Genomic DNA, 19,800 nt, shown 5'->3' on the forward strand with positions numbered 1-19,800 from the left:
AAAAAAAAAAAAAAAAATCCATTGAACTCCTCAGATACACTAGGCATTGTGCTGGTGCTGGTGATTCTGAGGCAATAGGTCAGGATACCTGAGTAATTCAGTCTCTTGAGAAACAGATGAATGATAATTCACTGTGTCGTAAGACAGGTGTGAGCAAAGTGCTGTGGTAGATGAGATGGCCGAGCTGCTCACTCTGTCTGTAGGCTCAGGGATGACTGCTCTGAATAACATCTGAGCTGAATCTTGATGTTTTCTAAGACAAAAAGCCTTCCAGGTAGAGAGGAAAACATATTCAGAAGCACGGTGCTGAGAACATTCTGTTTTTTTGTGTGTTTGTTTTTTGTTTTTAAGACAGAATCTCTCTCTGTCACCCAGCCTGGAATACAGTGGCATGATTTTAGCTTACTGCAACCTCCGTCTCCTGGGTTCAAGAAATTCCCCTGCCTCAGCCTCCTGAGTAGCTGGGTTTACAGGTGCATGCCACCTCACCTGGCTAATTTTTTTTGTAATTTTTAGTAGAGACGAGGTTTCACCATTTTAGCCAGGCTGGTCTTGAACTCCTGACCTCGTGATCCACCTGCCTTGGCATCCCAAAGTGCTAGGATTACAGGCATGAGCCACCGCACCCAACCTGTTTGTTTGTTTTTTAAGATTAGTTTTATTTTTTAAGAGGCAGGAGCTTGCTCTGTCACCCAGGCTGGGGTGCGGTGGTGTGATCACAGCTCACTGCAGCCTCGACTTCCTGGGGTCAAGTAATCCTCCTGTCTCAGCCTCCTAAGTAGCTGGGACTTCAGGCGCACACCACCATGCCCCGATAACTTTTTAAATTTTTTATAAAGATGGGGTCTCACTATGTTGTCCAGGCTATTTCTGAACTCCTGGCCTCAGGCAATCCTCCTACCTCAGCTTCCCAAAGTGCAAGGATTACAGGCAGGAGCCACCATGCTTGGTGTGAGAACATTCTAGAATGCCTGGGGGGCAGGGAAATGTTCGGCAAGTCTCTAGAGAAGGGGTCAGGTGGGCTGGGATGGGCAGTGAGGTAGACAGCATCAGGGCTACTTTGTCACAAGCTCAGCAGCCTGCCTAGGAATTTGGTGTCTTTCTTATAGCCAATGAGGAAATTTCTGAGCAGGTGGCTAACATGATCAGACTCATTTTAGAAATGCAGTGGTGGCTACAAGCTAGATGGAGGCTGCTGCAGTCACGGTGTGTGGGATGAAGACGGCAGGACTGAGGCGTGGGTGGGGCAGGGGACAGTAGGAGGTAGGCTTGAGAGGGCCAGATTGAGGGAGTAAAGAACTGGACTTTCTGTACTGGCACCCTGGGAGAAGGAGGATGTGTCTGTAGGTCACCTGCATGGAGCCAGCTACTTGGAAATACCTGTTGGAACAGCTCTAGATTTAAGAAGAAACTTTTTAGTTTCAGAACACCTTTATACTCTTAAAAATTATTAAGGGTCCCAAAGAGCCTTTGTTTATGTGGATTCTGTCTGTCACTGGATAGGTACTTTATTAGAAACGAAAAACTAAGAACTTGAAAAAATTCGTTTATTTTTGCATAGTAATAAACCAATTACACTGACATATTGACATACCTTCATGAAAAATAACTTTATTTTCCAAAACAAAAAAATATTAGTAAGAAGCGTGGCGCTGATTCATATTTCTGCAAATCTGTTTCATGTCTGGGTTAATAGAAGACAGCTGAATTCTCACACTTGTTTCTGCATTCAAGCTGTTGTAGTATCACACGATATGTAGTCTCTGGAATATTCTGTTGTATCCTTAGGAGAGGACAGGAGTCAAGCACACAAATTACATCTTAGCGTAATTATAAAAATAGAGGTTTTTTTTGTTTTTTGTTTTTTGTTTTGAGACAGAGTCTTGCTCTATTGCCCAGGCTGGAGTGCAACCTCCACCTCCCGGGTTCAAGTGATTCTCCTGCCTCAGCCTCCCGAGTAGCTGGGACTACAGGTGCGCACCGCCATGCCTGGATAATTTTTGTGTTTTTAGTAGAGATGGGGTTTTACTATGTTGCCCAGGCTGGCCTCTGACTCCTGACCTCGTGATCTGCCTGCCTTGGCCTTCCAAAGTGCTGGGATTACAGGTGTGAGCCACTGTGCCCAGCCTAAAACTAGTTTTTACTTTGAAGATGCCCTGAAAATATCTTGGAGTCCCCCAAGCTTCCCTAAATCACACTTTGGGAACCACTGAAATAGTCACTTAGCAAATGTCTGTTGAATGACAGCATTCTGAGTTCCCACAGCACTTAATTTAAATAGCATGCACGGTGTTTATCTCCCAGACTTACAACTGAGCCTGGTGCTCGGTGGGAGGTGTGAGCCAGACATGCAGCTGTGGGCCCCATCAGAATACAGGGGCTGGTGGAGGGCCTGGGCAGCACCCCAACACTGAAGGAGAAGGGGAAGAGCTGTACCAAATTAGGAGGAGAATCAGGCCAAGTTATACAGCCTAAGGGAGCAGATAGTTTCAAGTAAGGGCAGTCTATACTTTTTTTATTTAAAATAACAAGTCAAGGCGTGGTTCCCAGTTTCAAAAGTGGCAGAGAGGTTGCATAAGGCGAGGACTGTGAAAATGCTGTTGGATTTGGCAGTTAGAAGGGGCCGGTGCCCCTGGGGCCAGTCTCATTGTTTCAGGTGGTGCCTGGCCCGTCCTGAGTGCTGGGTGCATGCTCAGCCCCTGCAGCCCTGGTGTGTGGTCGGGGTTCCCTGCCACAATGCTCAGCCCCTGCAGCCCTGGTGTGTGGTCGGGGTTCCCTGCCACCATGCTCAGCCCCTGCAGCCCTGGTGTGTGGTCGGGGTTCCCTGCCACCATGCTCAGCCCCTGCAGCCCTGGTGTGTGGTCGGGGTTCCCTGCCAAGCAGTGTGAGGTGAAGGCCTCAGACAGCGTACTGAGAAAGCAGCATGATTGCCGCTGCAACTCCGCAGCCACACTGAGCAGCTGAAAATCCCCAAGTAGACTGCTCCGCCTGATTCCTGACAGCAGGGCCAGGAGGGAGCCAGCGCAGGCATCCCTTGCTTTGCCCCAGTCTGCCCAGAAAACACCTGATGGATGCCTTTTTTCTCTTTAGCTCATGCCTGCAGGGCTCTGAGAGGAGGAAGCCTGGGGCAGGACCCACACCAGTGGCCGCTGGGCACAGCATGGAGCATCCCAGCAAGATGGAGTTCTTCCAGAAGCTGGGCTATGACCGGGAGGATGTGCTCCGGGTGCTGGGCAAGCTGGGCGAGGGCGCCCTGGTCAACGATGTGCTGCAGGAGCTTATCCGCACAGGCAGCCGCCCAGGGGCCCTGGAGCACCCGGCTGCACCCAGGCTAGTGCCTCGAGGCTCCTGTGGGGTCCCGGATTCCTCCCAGCGGGTCCCGGGAACAGCCCTGGAAGAGGACATCGGAGGCCTGGCCAGTTCCCTGCGACCCATAGTGATTGATGGCAGCAACGTGGCAATGAGGTAGCTTCCCTTCGTCCTGCAGCTGGGGCTGGGGAGGCCTCTGTTACAGGAGCCCTGATAAATGGCCCTCTTCTCTGTGGTTTGTTCCCAAGAGCTTTGGGGACAATGGATCAGGCTTTGAATCCCTATACCAATTCATAGTAGCTGTGTGGCATTAAGCAAGTCACTTAACCTCTCTAAGCCTCATTTTCTTCATCCATACGGTGGGGATGAAACCTCCATAGAGGGTTTTTGTGCACAAAATGCCTAGGACAATGCCTGACACAGTGTAAGTTTCAACAAGCGTAGTTGTTATGATCATAACCCAGAGGAAGTGCCTTCTTTTGGGGAAGGTGTGGTAATGAGGGAGGCGCCCTGGGTGAGGTGTTGACAGATGTAGTTTTTGTTGGGAGTCTGTCCCTAACCAGCTGCGTGACTCTGGGAAAGCTGCAGCACTCATTTCCTCTTCTGTGAAAGAGGCCCGCAAATATCTCTTCTACTCTGTCAACTTCAGGAGCATCAGATGGGTAGGTGTGCTTGCAGTGCGCTGGAAGCCCTCTGCTGGGGTTGCTGGGGAGGCAGTTTGCGGTTCCCTTGTTAAGTTTGAGAGATTTGTTTGTGGCGTCATGAGCTGCAGATTCGGCTGTGTGAACATTCGTGTGTTGGCATTTTTGTGGGCTTTGGGAATGCCAGCCTCATGCCCAAGTTGTTATCTGCCTGTCTTGGCTGAGCTCCTCTGTGACGGAATCTCTGTAGCCTTCACCAACACCCTGCTGGGTGAAGTGGGGCGCTACCCAAACAGGTGGGTTATTCTACCACTTGGCTTTGTTACAGCCCCTCAAAGGGCGGAGGCATAGGAAAGGGTTCACTCACAGCTGTAAATATATGTGCTTCCCTTTTCAAAAGCTGAGTTACTCCCGCCACAGGTGGGAATCCAGAAAAGCCATTCTCCACAGCGCCGAATGTGTCAACAGGGCGTCCGAGTTTCCCTTCTGGATTTGGTGTTGCAGGATCTAGGTTTGCAATGGTTCAATCCAGATAGTCCAGCCTCCGGGGTTGTCCCTGCACTTTTTGTGGTGTGTACTGTGAGTTTTCTGTTTTTCTTTTCCAACTTTTCATCAGTAAGTCTCCCTGGCCTTGATGACATCAGCAGGTGATGGAGCCCTGTCTTTCTCCTGGGATTTAGGGACTGTCCCATGGAGTCTCTGTCACATTCTCACCCATGTCATGTATAGAAACCAGATAGGTAAACCTATAAAGTCCTGCTCAATTTAAGATCTCTGGGAAGCTAAAAAGATTTTAAAGAATCCAGTAGGTTCTGAGAGTCCTAGAAAGTCTAGGAGGGGTTGTAAGAGCATCCTGGCCTCTGTATGATCTGAGCAAGGAGCATCTCTCTCTAGGCATCCATAGAAAGAAGGCTCTAAATGCTTAAATGCAAGACCTTCCCAGCCTTAAGGTTGTATGAGTTCTGTGATTCCAAATCAAAACAGCAGAGTGGCTGTAGAGTAAAAAGACTATTTCAGGGGCTACAAGAAACATGTATGTTTTAGAAATTGCGTGTTTTAGAAACTTGCATGTTTTAGAAATTTTTATAATAGGATAGCGGTGAGGGTTTTGTTCTTATGGGAGTCTCGGTTGCTGCTTGGAGTCAAACTTAAGCCACATCCTCTGTTTGCACATGACCATAATGTGTCCTGGGCGCATCCATTAATCCCCCCACCTCTGTCCCCCACCTCCTGTGATTACATCCAGTTTAATTTTCTCACGCTCAATCTGTGCAGGTTACACATTGAAATCCTTACTCAGACTTACTGCGAAGAATGTGTCAGAGCATAAATGTTCTCACACACTGGCTACCTCCGAAACACCTGAGTCAACCAGAACACATGTACCTATGTTCTGTGTGTGTTCATATATGGACACACACACACAATGTGTCTACACACTCACAAACATCCCCTTCCTCTGCCTCTGGATCCAGTGGTCAGGAAAAAGAGACAAATTGCACAACCACCACCTGATCATGGGACTTAATTTGTTCCTTTAAAGGCAAGTTCTGGGGATAATGGGGTGTGAGGTTCCACCCTCTCCTCTACCCCTTCCGCAATGACATCTATTGAGTTCCTCCAATGGGAGTTTCAACAGAACTCACGTCCCTCAAGGTCTGCCATATCCTTAGTCATGAAAGGTTTAAGCGGATGCTCACGCTTCACAGGCAATGGATGACTGAAACCCAAAGTGGTGTCTCATTGTTGTCTGTTGACCTCAAAATTCAAGTAACCTCAGAAACATGGTTTCTGAAAATTCCCTTTCACTGAGGTTTTGTAGTTTTGCAGACATTGCCATTTTCTGTTTTTGAAGGCAATACTGCTTCATGCACTGTCTGGCCTTGCAGTGGTGGGGAGGGGCTAAAAGACTGAGAGGGACACCTGTTCTTTCCACCTTGAGTGGATGACAAGTGTGGCTTCTGTTGGCGGGAGTGTTCTTCAGTGTGCCTGCTCCTGGCTGTGGCTCTGTCCCCTGGAAGCGTCCTTCTGGAAGTCCTAGAGGACAGTCATTTTTTATTTTTTTCAGCTTCTAGAGACTTCATTCCTCAGCTCATGATCCCTTCTATCTTCAAAGCCAACAATGGCCTAACATGATATGCACAACATGACATGTCTGTGTACATATATGTTTCTCTGGGGGAAGATTCCTAGCTTTCAGTAGCTGCTTAAAGGACCTGTAATCCCCTAAATATTAGAAATCACTGACATAGAATGAGAACCTGTAATTACAGGTAATACTATGCTTTATTAAAGGCCAAGGATTTCTTTTCCCTTTGCCTTTTGGGAGGCACTAGGCCATGTGTCCCCTATAAGCACAGAGAATGTTAGAGCAGGCCATCGATCCTTATATCTGACCCTCTCAGTTACACAGGAGGGGACTTGACAGGCTTGACTATGGTCAACACTGGCTTGACTCAGACCTTGACACCCACCTGTGTGCTTCCTGGCCATGCCACAATTGGTAGAAGTTTCCGTGGGCTTCTTTCCTCCGTGCTTCAGAATGTTTAGCCCAAGGCCATTGGTCATGCTTGGCTGAGTCCAGAAGGCCTGGCTGCTGCTCTCTGGAGGTTGACAGAGTGGGCCACTGGCCCAGTGCTTTTTACAGAAATGGGTACTTTTAAGTGGGACTACTGGCATCATTCATCATTTGTTTTTTTCTCATTTTTTGTTTTTTTGAGATGGAGTCTCACTCTGTTGCCCAGGCTGGAGGGCAGTGGCACGATCTCAGCTCACTGCAACCTCCACCTCCCAGGTTCCAGCGATTCTCCTTTCCCAGCCTCCTGAGTAGCTGGAATTACAGGTGTGCTCCACCACACCCGGCTAATTTTTGTTTTAGTAGGGACGAGGTTTCACCATGTTTGCCAGGCTGGTCTTGAACTCCTGAGCCCAGATGACCACCCGCCTCCACCTCCGAAAGTGCTGGGATTACAGCCGTGAGCCACCACACTCAGCCCACTCATCATTTTGTAAGAAGTGGGTCAACATAATCGGAACTCCAAGTGACAATGTGGGGAGAGTATAAGACGGGGACCTGGTAAACAGACCCATGGCTGCCCCCAGTTTTGCTGGACCTCTTGCTGCACCCCATCAAGGAAACCAGGCAGGTCAGAAGCATGGGACGGCTAGCCCAGAGCTGCCAACACAACTCCCCGAAGTGAGGGAAAGCCGTGTACCTGCACTGTCCCCACAGAGCCACTTGCCACGTGTGGCTATTAAGCACTTGAAGTGTGGCCAGTGCAAACAAGGAACTGGCTTCTAATTTTATTTTTTAATTTAATTTTAATTTAAATGTGACTAGCCGGGTGTGGCAAGTTGCTATAGACTGGACTGTACAGCTCTCCCTTTTCAGCCTTCCAGCTGTGTGGCCTCAGGCAAGTCACCTGACTTGAGCCCTATTTACACGATTAGGAGGTTGGACTAACCCTTAAAAGGCCTTTTCATCTCTAATAGGTGAGGATTCATGGTAGTTATTTTACATATGCTTGAAATAAATAAATAAATTTTCTTTCTTTCCTTTTTTTTCTTTCTTCAGACGAAGTCTAATTCTTGCACCAGGCTGGAGTGCAGCGGCACAATCTCGGCTCTCTGTAACCTCTACTTCCTGGGTTCAAATGATTCTTGTGCCTCAGCCCCCTGAGTAGCTGGGATTACAGGTGCCTGCCACCATGCCTGGCTAATTTTTGTAATTTTTTGTTTGTTTGTTTTTGAGACAGAGTCTTGCTCTGTCACCCAGGCTGGAGTGCAGTGGCGAGATCTCTGCTTGCTACAATCTCCACCTCCCAGGTTGAAGCCATTCTCCTGCCTCAGCCTCCCAAGTAGCTGGGACTACAGGTGCATGTCACCATGCCTAGCTAATTTTTTGTATTTTTAGTACAGACGAGGTTTCACTATGTCGGCCAGGCTGGTCTCAAACTCTGGACCTCAGGTGATCTGCCTGCCTCGACCTCCCAAAGTGCTGGGATTACAGGTGTGAGCCACCATGTTTGGCCAAATTTTTGTATTTTTTTTTTAAGTAGAGATGGGGTTTTGCCATGTTGGCCAGGCTGGTCTTGAACTCCTGACCTCAAGTGATCCACTGGCTTCAGCCTCCCAAAGTGCTGTGATTATAGGCATGAGCCACTGGGCCTGGTCGATACGTTTTTCTCATAAAGGAATTTCTCTTCTTTAGAGGTAGAACGAGGTCACAGAGCAAGAAGAGCCAGTTCTGGATTCAGTGCTCTCTCCAAAGCCTCACATTCTTCCAAGACGTTACCATTCTTTCTGGTCTCCCCCTGGCCTAGGAAATGGCTACAGGGTGGGAGACCCTGATCCATGGCTGTTGTCCTGCAGCCAGAGCCGGACAGAGCACAGGCAGGCTCGGTTGGCAGCTTACAGCCCTCGACTTGTCAGCTGCAGGCAGGAGGTGTGAGGCCCCACTCCCTTCACAGCGGCCCTCTGCAGCCACATGTGCCTCGAATGGTAGCTCTCATGGACTATCAGCCCAGACACTGATTTCCAAGTACAATCTCCATACCTTCAAGGTATGGCTGTGTGTGTTTCTGTGAGAAAGAGAAGGACATCAGCTTGGGTCATTCAGCTGAATGCCTGAGTGCATAGATACTTGGCCTTAAGAAAAACGTCCAGCAACTTTTTTCTTTTGAGATGGCGTCTCACCCTGTCGCCCAGCTTGGAGTGCAGTGGCGCGATCTCCGCTCACTTCATTAACTTTCGCCTCCTGGGTTCAAGCGATTTTCCTGCCTCAGCCTCCCAAGTAGCTGGGACTACTGGCGTGTGCCACCACGTCTAGCTAATTTTTTGTATTTTTAGTAGAGTGGGGGTTTCATCGTGTTAGCCAGACGGTCTCCATCTCCTGACCTTGTGATCCGCCCACCTCGGCCTCCCAGAGTGTTGGGATTGCAGGCGTGAGCCACTGCGCCCGGCCCTCAGCAGCTTTTTAAAAAGAAGGCAGCTTTCATTAAAAGCACATTCAAAATGGCATTATGGTGTGTGGGAAGAGCATGAGTTCTCACCAGCAAGCAGTTGCTGCAGTTTCTTGCCCGGGGCAGTCAGACTCGCAAGTGTCTGACCTGTTTTAACTTCCATAGGCAAATCTAGAAAAGGCGGGATTTGCAGTACAAGCTTAGGGGGAAACCACCTGATAATTTCACATCCTCTTACTGCCCCAGAGGAGGGTTTCATGTAAATGTGCCCTCATTTTGGAGTGCACAGGGCGTTTTGGTTTGGCTGTTGTTTACATTTTTATACTCTCAGGACACCCAGCAGGCTCTAGTTTGTGCTGGAGTAAGGGATCTCCAAGTAGGAGAGAGTTCAGGCTTGAAATCATGGCTCAGTTTTCATCATGCCCCACTCCGTGCGTTCCCAGAGGCCAGAAAGTGAAGGGTGGGGGTTTATGACAGGGCTGGGGGTCAGACCTGCTTCTGAGACCCTGAATCTGTGGTGTCCGACGTTAGCCTTGGGCTCCTGCTTGTCTGAACCCATTTCTTGTAAGTTGAAAGCTCCCAGAGCAGCCCCTGCTCACCTTCTCTTCTCCCTGCCTTGAGCTGGGGAGAGATTTCCCAGTGAGAAGGGTCAGAGTGTTTGCAATTGAACTCCCAATGAGAAACAGCAGTTTCCCTTCACACCTCAGATCCCTAAGGAATCCTTGCTCCTCTCTTTCTTCCCGCCCACAGTCACAATCTTCCTTCGCATGTGACTGCTTTGGGAGCCCCTAGCCTCTGCAGGGACTTCTTGGGCAAGAGTCAAAGATGCAGCCGTGTACAATTGGATTGTCTAGTCACTGTAACTGGCTGGCACTCTGACTGCAGCTACTCCAGGCACAAATGTCAGGCAGGCAAAATTTGTCCTGGGCGCCAATCCACTTCCTCTTTGTACCTTCCATCACTCAAAACTCCCAGCTCCTGTCTCCTTTTCCCAGGGCCTGGCTCTCAGCTTGCTGCCTGATGAGCTGGTTCACAGTGTTAGTTAATAAAGGCATGAGGGGCCTTTTTTTTGTTTCTTTCTTTTTTTTCTTTTTTTTTTTTTTTGAGTTGGAGTCTTGCTCTTGTTGCCCAGGCTGGAGTGCAATGGTGTGATCTCGGCTCACTGCAACCTCTGTCTCCTGGGTTCAAGTGATTCTTCTGCCTCAGCCTCCCAAGTAGCTGGGATTACAGGTGCCCGCCACAACACCCAGCTAAATTTGTGTGTGTGTGTGTGTGTGTGTTTGGTAGAGGCAGGGTTTCCCCACGTTGACCAGGGAGGTCTTGAACTCCTGACCTCAGGTGATCTGCCCACCTTGGCCTCCCAAAGTGCTGGGATTGCAGGCATGAGCCACCATGTCCCCTCACGAGGGACTTTTTCTAAGCATGAATATTTAAACTGTGGTTTACTATTGTTCCAAAGGAGCTGCCATCTGGGTCCTGGGGTGTAGATGGCGTTGTGGGGAAGCAATGGTCTTCGGGAGACTGGGAGGAAGAGTTTGCAGCCCAAGGGGTCAGGCTTTGAGGGCTGCCCCTAGATCAGAGATCTGAGCACATTGCTTTGCTTCAGTTTCGTCAGGGTAAAGTGGGGACAGGGTCACTTCCTCAAGGGCTTCTTGTAATGATTAAATGAGGCAAAATGTGCAAAGTGCCCTGGCAAACAGAACTCTCTACAGAGCTTAAAAATGAGCTCCAAGGCCAGGTGCAGCAGCTCATGCCTGTAATCTCAGCACTTTGGGGGGCTGATGTGAGAGGATCCCCTGAGACCAGGACTGCAAGATCAGCCAGACCTCATCTTTACAAAAAATTTTTAAAATTAGTCAGGTGTGGCAATGCATACCTGTAGTCCCAGTGACTCAGGAGGCTGAGGTGGAAGGATTGCTTGAGCCTGGGAGGTCGAGGCTGCAGTGAGACATAATTGTACCACTGCACTCCAGCTTGGGTAACAGAGTGAGACTCCATTTCTTTAAAAAAAAAAAAAAAAAAAAGAGCTCCAAGAAGCAGGGGTGATGTCTCTTCTTAGCAGGCAACGCAGAGCCTTGCAGTAGATATTCCGGAATCTCGCTGAGCCTGTGAAGGAACGCACAGATGAGCGGATGCCTTCGGTGAGTGCGCTTCTGTCTGCGTGCTGGGGAGTGGGCTCCCAGGGCGACTGAGAGCTCTGCTAGGGTCCAGGTTCGCTCCTGTCTCTCACCACTGAACACTGCCTCCCGTACCCACCAAAGTTGTCAGAAATGGCTCGTGAATGGTTAAACGCAAATATGTAAGGAGACCCCGAAAAGACAGCAGCAATTAGAAAACAACTTTCAATCATTGTGGCAGTGCTGTTTTCCCTTGAGAATTAACTAGGGTGGGCTTGACTACAGTGAAGAGATGTCTGAATCTCGGAAGTGGTGTCGGGGAGGCTGTCATCAGTTGTTCACTTTACTGCTTTGGGGCCACAGAAAATGGACCTCATTTTCTATGATGGGCTGATCTCTTCCCCCGCCTTGTAGGTAGGGGAGGGTACAGCTTACATTTGCCATTGTACGTCCGGTGGGGCCTTCATTTCTTCTGTCTCCTGGGAGACTCGGGCTTCGTGGTTCCTCTCTGACCCCTCCCTCAGATGGCCTCTGGGGGCTTTGAGACCTGGTATTGGCTGGAAAAGGCATCTCAGGCCCTCTCTGGGTTCTGCTGCACAGTGGCTGGGCTGGCCTGGCGTCTGGATGGGGAACATGGAAGTGGCCTCCTGGGAGCCACGCTGGCTTAAAATGTTCTCTGCTCACTGGCTCCAGCTCGTTCATCCCAGATAGTCCACCAGTCCTGGGAGCACATGAGGGGCGGGGTGTTTCTTCAGGCTTACTTCTCCAGCCATGTTCTCCAAGGCAGCCCTGCAAAAATCACGTTTCTCTGAGGGGCTTGCAAGCTGCCCAGGCTGTGCTGAAAAACAAAGGTTCAGCCTCTGCTTCAGCCTCTTTTTCACAGGTCTTGATGTTCCTCCATCTCCCTGTCTCCTGCGGCTGGGCTGGATGGAGCCGGAGTGGGGATGCCAGGTGAGGACCTCCTCCTCCCCTCTTTTTCAGCTTCTGCTGGGCTGGAAGGGACCAGCGATCTGCTTCTTCTTCCTTTTTTTTTTTAATGACTGAATCTGGCTCTGTCACCTAGGCTGGAGTGCAGTGGCACGATCTCGGCTCACTGCAACCTCTGCCTCCTGGGTTCAAGTGATTCTCCTGCCTCAGCCTCTTGAATAGCTGGGACTATAGGCGCATGACACCACACCCGGCTAATTTTTTTTAAAGACAGAGTTTCACCTTGTTAGCCAGGATGGTCTCGATCTCCTGACCTCGTGATCCGCCTGCTTCGGCCTCCCAAAGTGCTGGGATTACAGGCATGAGCCACCGTGCCCAACCTTCCTCTTCCTTTTTACCACAGACATCCCCATTGATATTTTCTTCTCAGTGTACAAGCCTCAGAACTCAGCCTCAATAGCAAAAGGGACATTAATTTTCTTCCTTTCTTTTTGTTTTTTGTTTTTTCTTGAGACAGAGTCTCTCTCTCTGTCGCCTAGGCTGGAGTGCAGTGGCTCGATCTTTGTTCACTGCAACCTCCGTCTCCCGGGTTCAAGCGATTCTCCTGCCTCAGCCTCCCAAGTAACTGGGCTTACAGGCTTGTGCCACCATGCTCAGCTAATTTTTGTATTTTTAGTAGAGACGGGGTTTCAAACTCCTGACCTCAGGTGATCCACCTGCCTCACGGCCTCCCAGAGTGCTGGGATTACAGGTGTGAGCCACCGCACCCAGTTGAGATATTTATCTTCTTAAAACTGGAGGAAACCTCAGATGTTGGCAGCGAGGCCTGGTTCTTCATATGTGACTGGAGCTAAAGGAATTTAGGAAGTTCTCTTGTATCTCCACAAAGCCTGACTTCCAGTAATCATGATGAGCATTTCTAAAGACTTCCTTTTTCTTTTATAAACCTGTGACTGTCCTAATCTGCACTGAGAAAATAGCAGGAAAGAAGGTCACACACAAAAGGGAGCACTGTTATGCAAATTCAAAGTGTCATCCTTGTCTGCTCCTGGGCTGGCTGCCAGACTTCTCGGGAGAGGACATGAGTGGCGTGGCGGCCCTGGGCTTTCTGAGAACTCATCCCTGCTTCTCCCTCCTGGCTCAGCTCTCCATCTATTGCTGGAGCTCATTCCTCGTGGTCCAGCCACACACCTGTCTCTGGTCCCTAGATCATGTCAGTCACGCCTGTGTTTGGATCTTTCTGGTCAACTCTCCCCTTTGCCCGGGCTACTCCTCCAGCTGCTTCTCAGCTGAGTTTCTTCTCAGCCATTCATTTATTCAACAGCTTTTAAATTGAGTCATTGCAATTATTAGGCACAATACTGAGCGCTGAGAATTTCGTGGTGAGCAAGAGGAGCTCATGGTTTAGAGAAGGGAGACCCAGGTGACCCCCTGGATGGGTGCCAACGTTCCCCAGTGCCAGGAAGGAGTGGGAGGGTGCAGTGGGAGCTCGTGAGAGGGATCTGATGGAGTCTAGGGGGTCGGGGATGCTTTCCTGAGGAAGCGAGGATGAAGCTGGGCTCTGAAGAGAAGAGGAGGGGAGTGATGTAATTTGAGGCCAGGCTCTGTCTCATCCATGGACAAGTCAAATTGATTTTGCCTTCTCAATATCTCCAATCTATCCACTGTCTCCCTCCAGCAAAACCCCACTGACCCCATTGACTGAGTCTGAGGGAGTCTTCAGGTTTCACCAGTCACTCAGAGTAGCGTTCGGCGGCCCTTTCCCTCGGCTTTCCTGATGCACACTCCCTGGTTTTCTTCCTGCTTCTCAGATCCGAACCTCCTGAGCCCCCTGTGATATAGCCCTCCTCTACCTAGAACCAGCTTTGAAGTCGCAGAGTTCCTCCAGGTCCAGCCCAGGCCGCTCATTTTCTCTCCAGGCGTGCCGGAAATTCTGTCCATGCTGTGGCTTCAGCTGTTGCTTACGCAGAGATGACCTACAGCTTTAATCACTCAGAACTGTCCTCTGAACCCTAGCTGTTAACATTGCCTCTAAGTGGAAATGTTAACCGCTCAATATGTGTCTAAAATAAAACTCATGATCTTTCCCTCTAGCCTGTTCCCTTCCAGAATTCCTGGTGTCAGAATAGCCCACCATCCTGTTACATAAGCCGGAGATCTTGAGTCATCTTTGATGCCTTCTTCTCTATCACTCCCACATACAATCAGTCATTGAGTTCTGGAGATCTGACCTTCTAAATATCTCTCAAGGTCACCTACTCTTCTCCTTCATCTACAACCACCAGCTTAGTCCAAGTTACCGTCAATTTTTGCTTTCTTTTTTGAGACCAAGTCTCACTTTGTTGCCCAAGCTGGAGTGCAATGACACAATCTTGGCTCACTGCAATCTCTGCCTCCTGGGTTCAAGTGATTCTCCTGCCTCAGTCTCCTGAGTAGCTGAGATTACAGGTACCTGCCACCATGCCTGGCTAATTTTTGTATTTTTAGTAGAGACGGGTTTCACTACGTTGGTCAGGCTTGTCTAACTCCTGACCTTGTGATCTGCTCACCGCCTCAGTCTCCCAAAGTGCTGGGATTACAGGTGTGAGTCACAGTGCCTGGCCATTTTTTGCTTCAATAACAACAGATTTTGAACTGGTACCTTACGTCTGCTTTTGCATTCTTCCAATTTACTGTCCTCTGTGCTGCCAGATTGGGCTTTTTGAATCATACATCAATCACATCACATCACATCACATCACATCACCACATCACATCACATCACATCACATCACCACATGACATCACATCACCACATCACATCACATCACATCACATCACATCACCATATCACATCATCACATCACATCACATCACAGCACATCACATCACATCACATCACATCATCATATTACATCACATCACCACATCATATCACATCACATCACATCACATCATCACATCATCACATCACATCACATCACCACATCACATCACATCACATCACATCACATCACCACATCACATCACATCACATCACATCACATCACCACATCACATCATCACATCACATCACATCACATCACTTCACATCACATCATCACATCACATCACATCACATCACTTCACATCACATCATCACATCACATCACATCACATCACCACATCACATCACATACATCACATCACCACATCACATCACATCACATCACATCACATCACATCATCACATCACATCACATCATCACATCATCACATCACATCACATCACATCATCACATCATCACATCACATCACATCACATCACATCACATCACATCATATTACATCACATCACATCACATCACATCACATCACATCACATCACATCACATCACATCACATCTACTTCCAATCTTAAAATCCTTCCATGGCTTTTAATTCCTCTTAAGAGGAAGAAAGGAATCTTCCATAATGTCTGCAAGGCCCTGCCTGATCTCACATCACTCTCTCCTTATTGCCTCCACTGATGTCTTCAGTGGAATCTGAGGGGCATTGGCCTTCTTCCTTGGGCTTGGGAAATGCAATAATACATTTACAAGCATCTCTCAGGATGAGAGTGATTCTGTAGATGGCCACTCCTAACGGTCTTATGTTGATCTTTCTTAGCTACAGTTAAAGAGAAGGCCTTGTCTGTTAGACCTCAGAAGGTGTTTTCCTTGGAGCCTGTATTAGGATTCTCTGGAGGGAAGAACTAATAGGATAGATGTATATATGAAGGGAGTTTATTAAGGAGTATTGACTCACACGATCACAAGGTCCCATAATAGGCCATCTGCAAGCTGAGGAGCAAGGAAGCCAGTCCAAGTCCCAAAACCCCAAAAGTAGGGAAGCTGACAGTGCAGCCTCAGTCTGTCGCCAAAGGCCCAAGAGTCCCTGGCAGACCACTGGTGTAAGTCCAAGAGTCCAAAAGCTGAAGAGCTTGGAGTCTGCTGTTCGAGGGCAGGAAGCATCCAGCATGGGAGAAAGATGGAGGCCAAGAGACTCAGCAAGTATGCTCATTCTACTTTTTCTGCCTGCTTTATTCTAGCCATGCTGGCAGCTGTTTAGATGGTGCCCACCCAGAATGAGGGTGTGTTGGCCTCTCCCAGTTCACTGATTCGGATGTTAATCTCCTTTGGCAACACCCTCACAGACCCAGGAATGATACTTTGCATCCTTCAATCCAAATCAAGTTGACACTCAATATTAGCCATCACAGAGCCCAAGACTCTACATACCTAACACAAGCTATGTGGTTCTTGTTGATGGATATTGTTTGTGAATGAAAGAATGAACTATCTTTAAAATGTAGATTTTCGTGTGTGTGTGTGTGTGTGTGTGTGTGTGTGTGTGTGTGTGTGTGTTTTGAGCCAGTCTCCCTCTGTTGCCCAGGCTGGAGTGCTGTGGTGGGATCTCGGCTCTCTGCATCTTCCACCTCCCACGTTCAAGTGATTTGCCTTCCCCAGACTCCAGAGTAGCTGGGATTACAGGTGCATACCACCACACTTGGCTAATTTTTGTATTTTTCATAGAGATGGAGTTTCACCATGTTGGCCAGGCTGGTCTCAAACTCCTGACCTCAAGTGATCCACCTGCCTCAGCCTCCCAAAATGATGGGATTACAGATGTGAGCCACCGTGCCTGGCCTAAAATGTAGATTTTCTTGGTCCCCTCTTGATTATGAGACTATGATCCAGGAAATTGACAGGGGAATCACTCTTAGGAACACTTGCAGTGTCTCTACAGATTTCTTTGTTTTCCCGTTGTAGCCATGGAAATAAAGAAACCTTCTCTTGCCGGGGAATCAAGCTGGCTGTGGACTGGTTCAGGGACAGAGGACACACCTACATCAAAGTTTTTGTTCCTTCCTGGAGGAAGGACCCACCAAGAGCTGACACCCCTATCAGAGGTATGCTGGGGCAGATGTGTGCTCGGGAGGCACGAGGCACACTTCCGTGGTGCGCTCCTAACATCCACAGTCAAATTCTACTTGACGTTTGTCCTCCTCACTGTACTATAAGCTCCATGAAGGCTCCGATTATGAATGTTCAATGCCATTGCCCTAGCACCCAGCACCTAGGGTAACACCTGGTATTCAAGAGGTAGTTCAAAGTTAGGTGTTCGAGAAGCAATTATTGAGTAGATGAATGAATAAATTACTCTTTTAGTGTGAATAATTAAGTTGTCAAAATAATTGTGCCTGACCACTTTTAACACCTGAAAAGAGACTGGATCTGTGTTCCACTCCTAATAGTTTATAGGATTTGAGAGAGGCATTTATTTGGTCAGGTAATATTTAGTTACTGAATACCTCATCTAATCTCTTTATTTAAAAAGAAGAAGACAACTGAGACCTAGGGAATTCTCTTTTTTTTTTTTTGATATGGAGTCTTGCTCTGTCGTCCAGGCTGAAGTGCAGTGATGGGATCTCGGCTCACTGCAACCTCCGCCTCCTGGGTTCAAGCGATTTTCCTGCCTCAGCCTCTCCAGTAGCTGGAACTACAGGCATGCACCACCACACCCGGATAATTTTTGTATTTTTTAGTAGAGATGGGATTTCACCATGTTGGCCAGGATTGTCTCAATCTCTTGACCTCGTGATCTGCCCACCTCAGCCTCCCAAAGTGATGGGATTACAGGCGTAAGCCACTGTGCCCAGCTTTTTCATTTTTAATTCTTAAATCAGGAATATTTTAAGCTACAAATATTGGAACACTGCAGTTTTATTTGTTTATTTATTTATTTTTGAGTCTCATGCAGTAGTCCAGGCTGGAGTGCAGTGGTGCTATTATGGCTCATTGCAGCCTTGCTTTCCCCTGGCTCAGGAGAACCTCTTACCTCAGCCTTCTCAGTAGCTGGGACTATAGGTGCACACCACCATACTTGGCTGGCTTTTTTTTTTTTTTTTTTTTTTGATTTTTGGGGGGTTTTTTTTTTTTTTTTTTTTTTGACACAGTGTCTCATTCTTGTTGCCCAGGCTGGAGTGCGATGGCGAAATCTTGGCTCACTGCAACCTCTGCCTCCCAGGTTCAAGCAATTTTCCTGCTTCAGCCTCCTGAGTAGCTGGGACTACAGGAGCGTGCCACCATGCCCAGATAATTTTTGTATTTTTAGTAGAGATGGAGTTTCACTATGTTGGACAGGCTGGTCGTGAACTCCTGACCTCAGGTGATCCACCCACTTCAGCCTCCCAAAGTGCTGGGATTACAGGCTCGAGCCACTGCAACCGGCCCTGGCTAGTTTTTGTATTACCTGTAGAAATGGGGTTTTGCCATGTTGCCCAGGCTGGTCTTTAACTTCTGGGCCTAAGCAATCCCTCTGCCTCGGCCTCCCAAAGTGCTAGGATTATAGGCATGAGCCACCACGCATAGTCAGAGCACTGTGGTTTAAACAAAAAAGGTCTTGTTTGTTGTTTGGCTTTGTATACAGGTTGAGCATCCCTTATCTGAAATACCTGGGACCAGAAGTGTTTTGAATTTCTAAATATTTTTATTATGCTTACTGCTGAGCATTCCTAAACCAAAAATCCCAAATCTGAAATGCTCCCATGAGCATCTCCTTTGAACATCATGTTGGTTGGATTTTCGGATTAGGGATGCTCACTGGTGAGAAGAGATCAGATGCAAAGCTCTTTATTATTAAGGTCAAGTGTTTTGTACTCGACATAATTGTATGTGCTAGACATTGACACAACTGGCAGCACAGTAGGGCGTTTCCACCAGCATTTTCTCGGACACGTGAGTCATGTGTCACACTACAAGGTCAGGATGGCTACGATGATAGGGATTTTCAACTCTGTTACAGTTTTCTGGGACCACTGTCACGTATGTGGTCTGAAACATAGTTATGCAGTGCATGACTGTGTATCTATGCAATTGCCATGGGTTTTCTCTCCTAGCATGAGAACTTCTCCCTGAATGGCACTGCAGGCCATTTGTGTTGACTGGCAGTTTTCACTTTAGCATACCCGGCATGGAGGAGGCAGGCAGCCTGGCGCCTCTGCCCACCACTTATTCCAATGGCAGAATGATGATGGTTTTATTCTAGCAGGACAACAGCCCCAGGGGAGGTTTCCTCCTTGCTGGTTGTGTCTTCACTTTCTTTATAGTGATAGGGATGGGAAAATGAGGGGCGGTTCATGCCACTCATTTCCCATCCCTATGGCTATAATCTGGAGCAGCTGCCCGGGAGTAGCTCACCTGTTGGTTAGTCATCCCGACTTTGCCTGGCGTCCACTCCATCTCCACCACCTGGAGTGCTCCAAGACTGCAGGGAAATGGTGCCCACCTCCGCTCCAGCCTTCTGTGCACATTCTGGGCCGTGCTTCCCTCCACTCTGCAGAATCAATATGATCCTCTCTGCTTTCTGTCTTCCTAAAATATGTCAAAATCCTGGGTTTGCTGATATCCCCAAACCTACTTTTAATGTGATTATAGATTCTGCCCCCCACCTCACCTTTCATTATATTGGGACTATGAGAAGGAGGGAGTATAAATACTTGTGTTCAGTTCCCATCATGAACTGGCTGCTCCAAATTATTCTTTCTGGTCTGAATATGAAGAATGGTGAATTTCTTTCTTTCTTTCTTTCTTTCTTCTTTTTTTTTTTGATGGAGTCTCACTCTGTCACCCAGGCTGGAGTGCAGTGGCGTGATCTTGGCTCACTGTAACCTCCACCTCCCAGATTCAAGTGATTTTCCTGCCTCAGCCTCCTGAATAGGTGGAATTACAGGCAAGTGCCACCACACTTGTCCAATTTTTGTATTTTTAATAGAGACAGGGTTTCACCATGTTGGTCAGGCTGGTTTCGAACCCCTGACCTAAGGTGATCCACCTGCCTCAGCCT

The 19,800-nt window shown here is 48.3% G+C and overlaps 1 protein-coding gene across 1 annotated transcript in view; it reads left to right on the top strand.

Moving 5' to 3' along the window:
* ZC3H12D (zinc finger CCCH-type containing 12D) overlaps window positions 1-19,800 on the top strand; it is a 34,580-nt gene that overhangs the window by 4,639 nt on the left and 10,141 nt on the right. The window contains exons 2-3 of the mRNA XM_017505753.2: window positions 3,091-3,465; window positions 16,725-16,864. Coding sequence (XP_017361242.1) covers window positions 3,091-3,465; window positions 16,725-16,864 — 515 coding nt within the window. The remainder of the gene's footprint in view (window positions 1-3,090; window positions 3,466-16,724; window positions 16,865-19,800) is intronic.

Source organism: Cebus imitator, unplaced genomic scaffold (assembly GCF_001604975.1).
Source record: "Cebus imitator isolate Cc_AM_T3 unplaced genomic scaffold, Cebus_imitator-1.0 Scaffold341, whole genome shotgun sequence".
Taxonomy (NCBI): Eukaryota; Metazoa; Chordata; class Mammalia; order Primates; family Cebidae; genus Cebus; species Cebus imitator.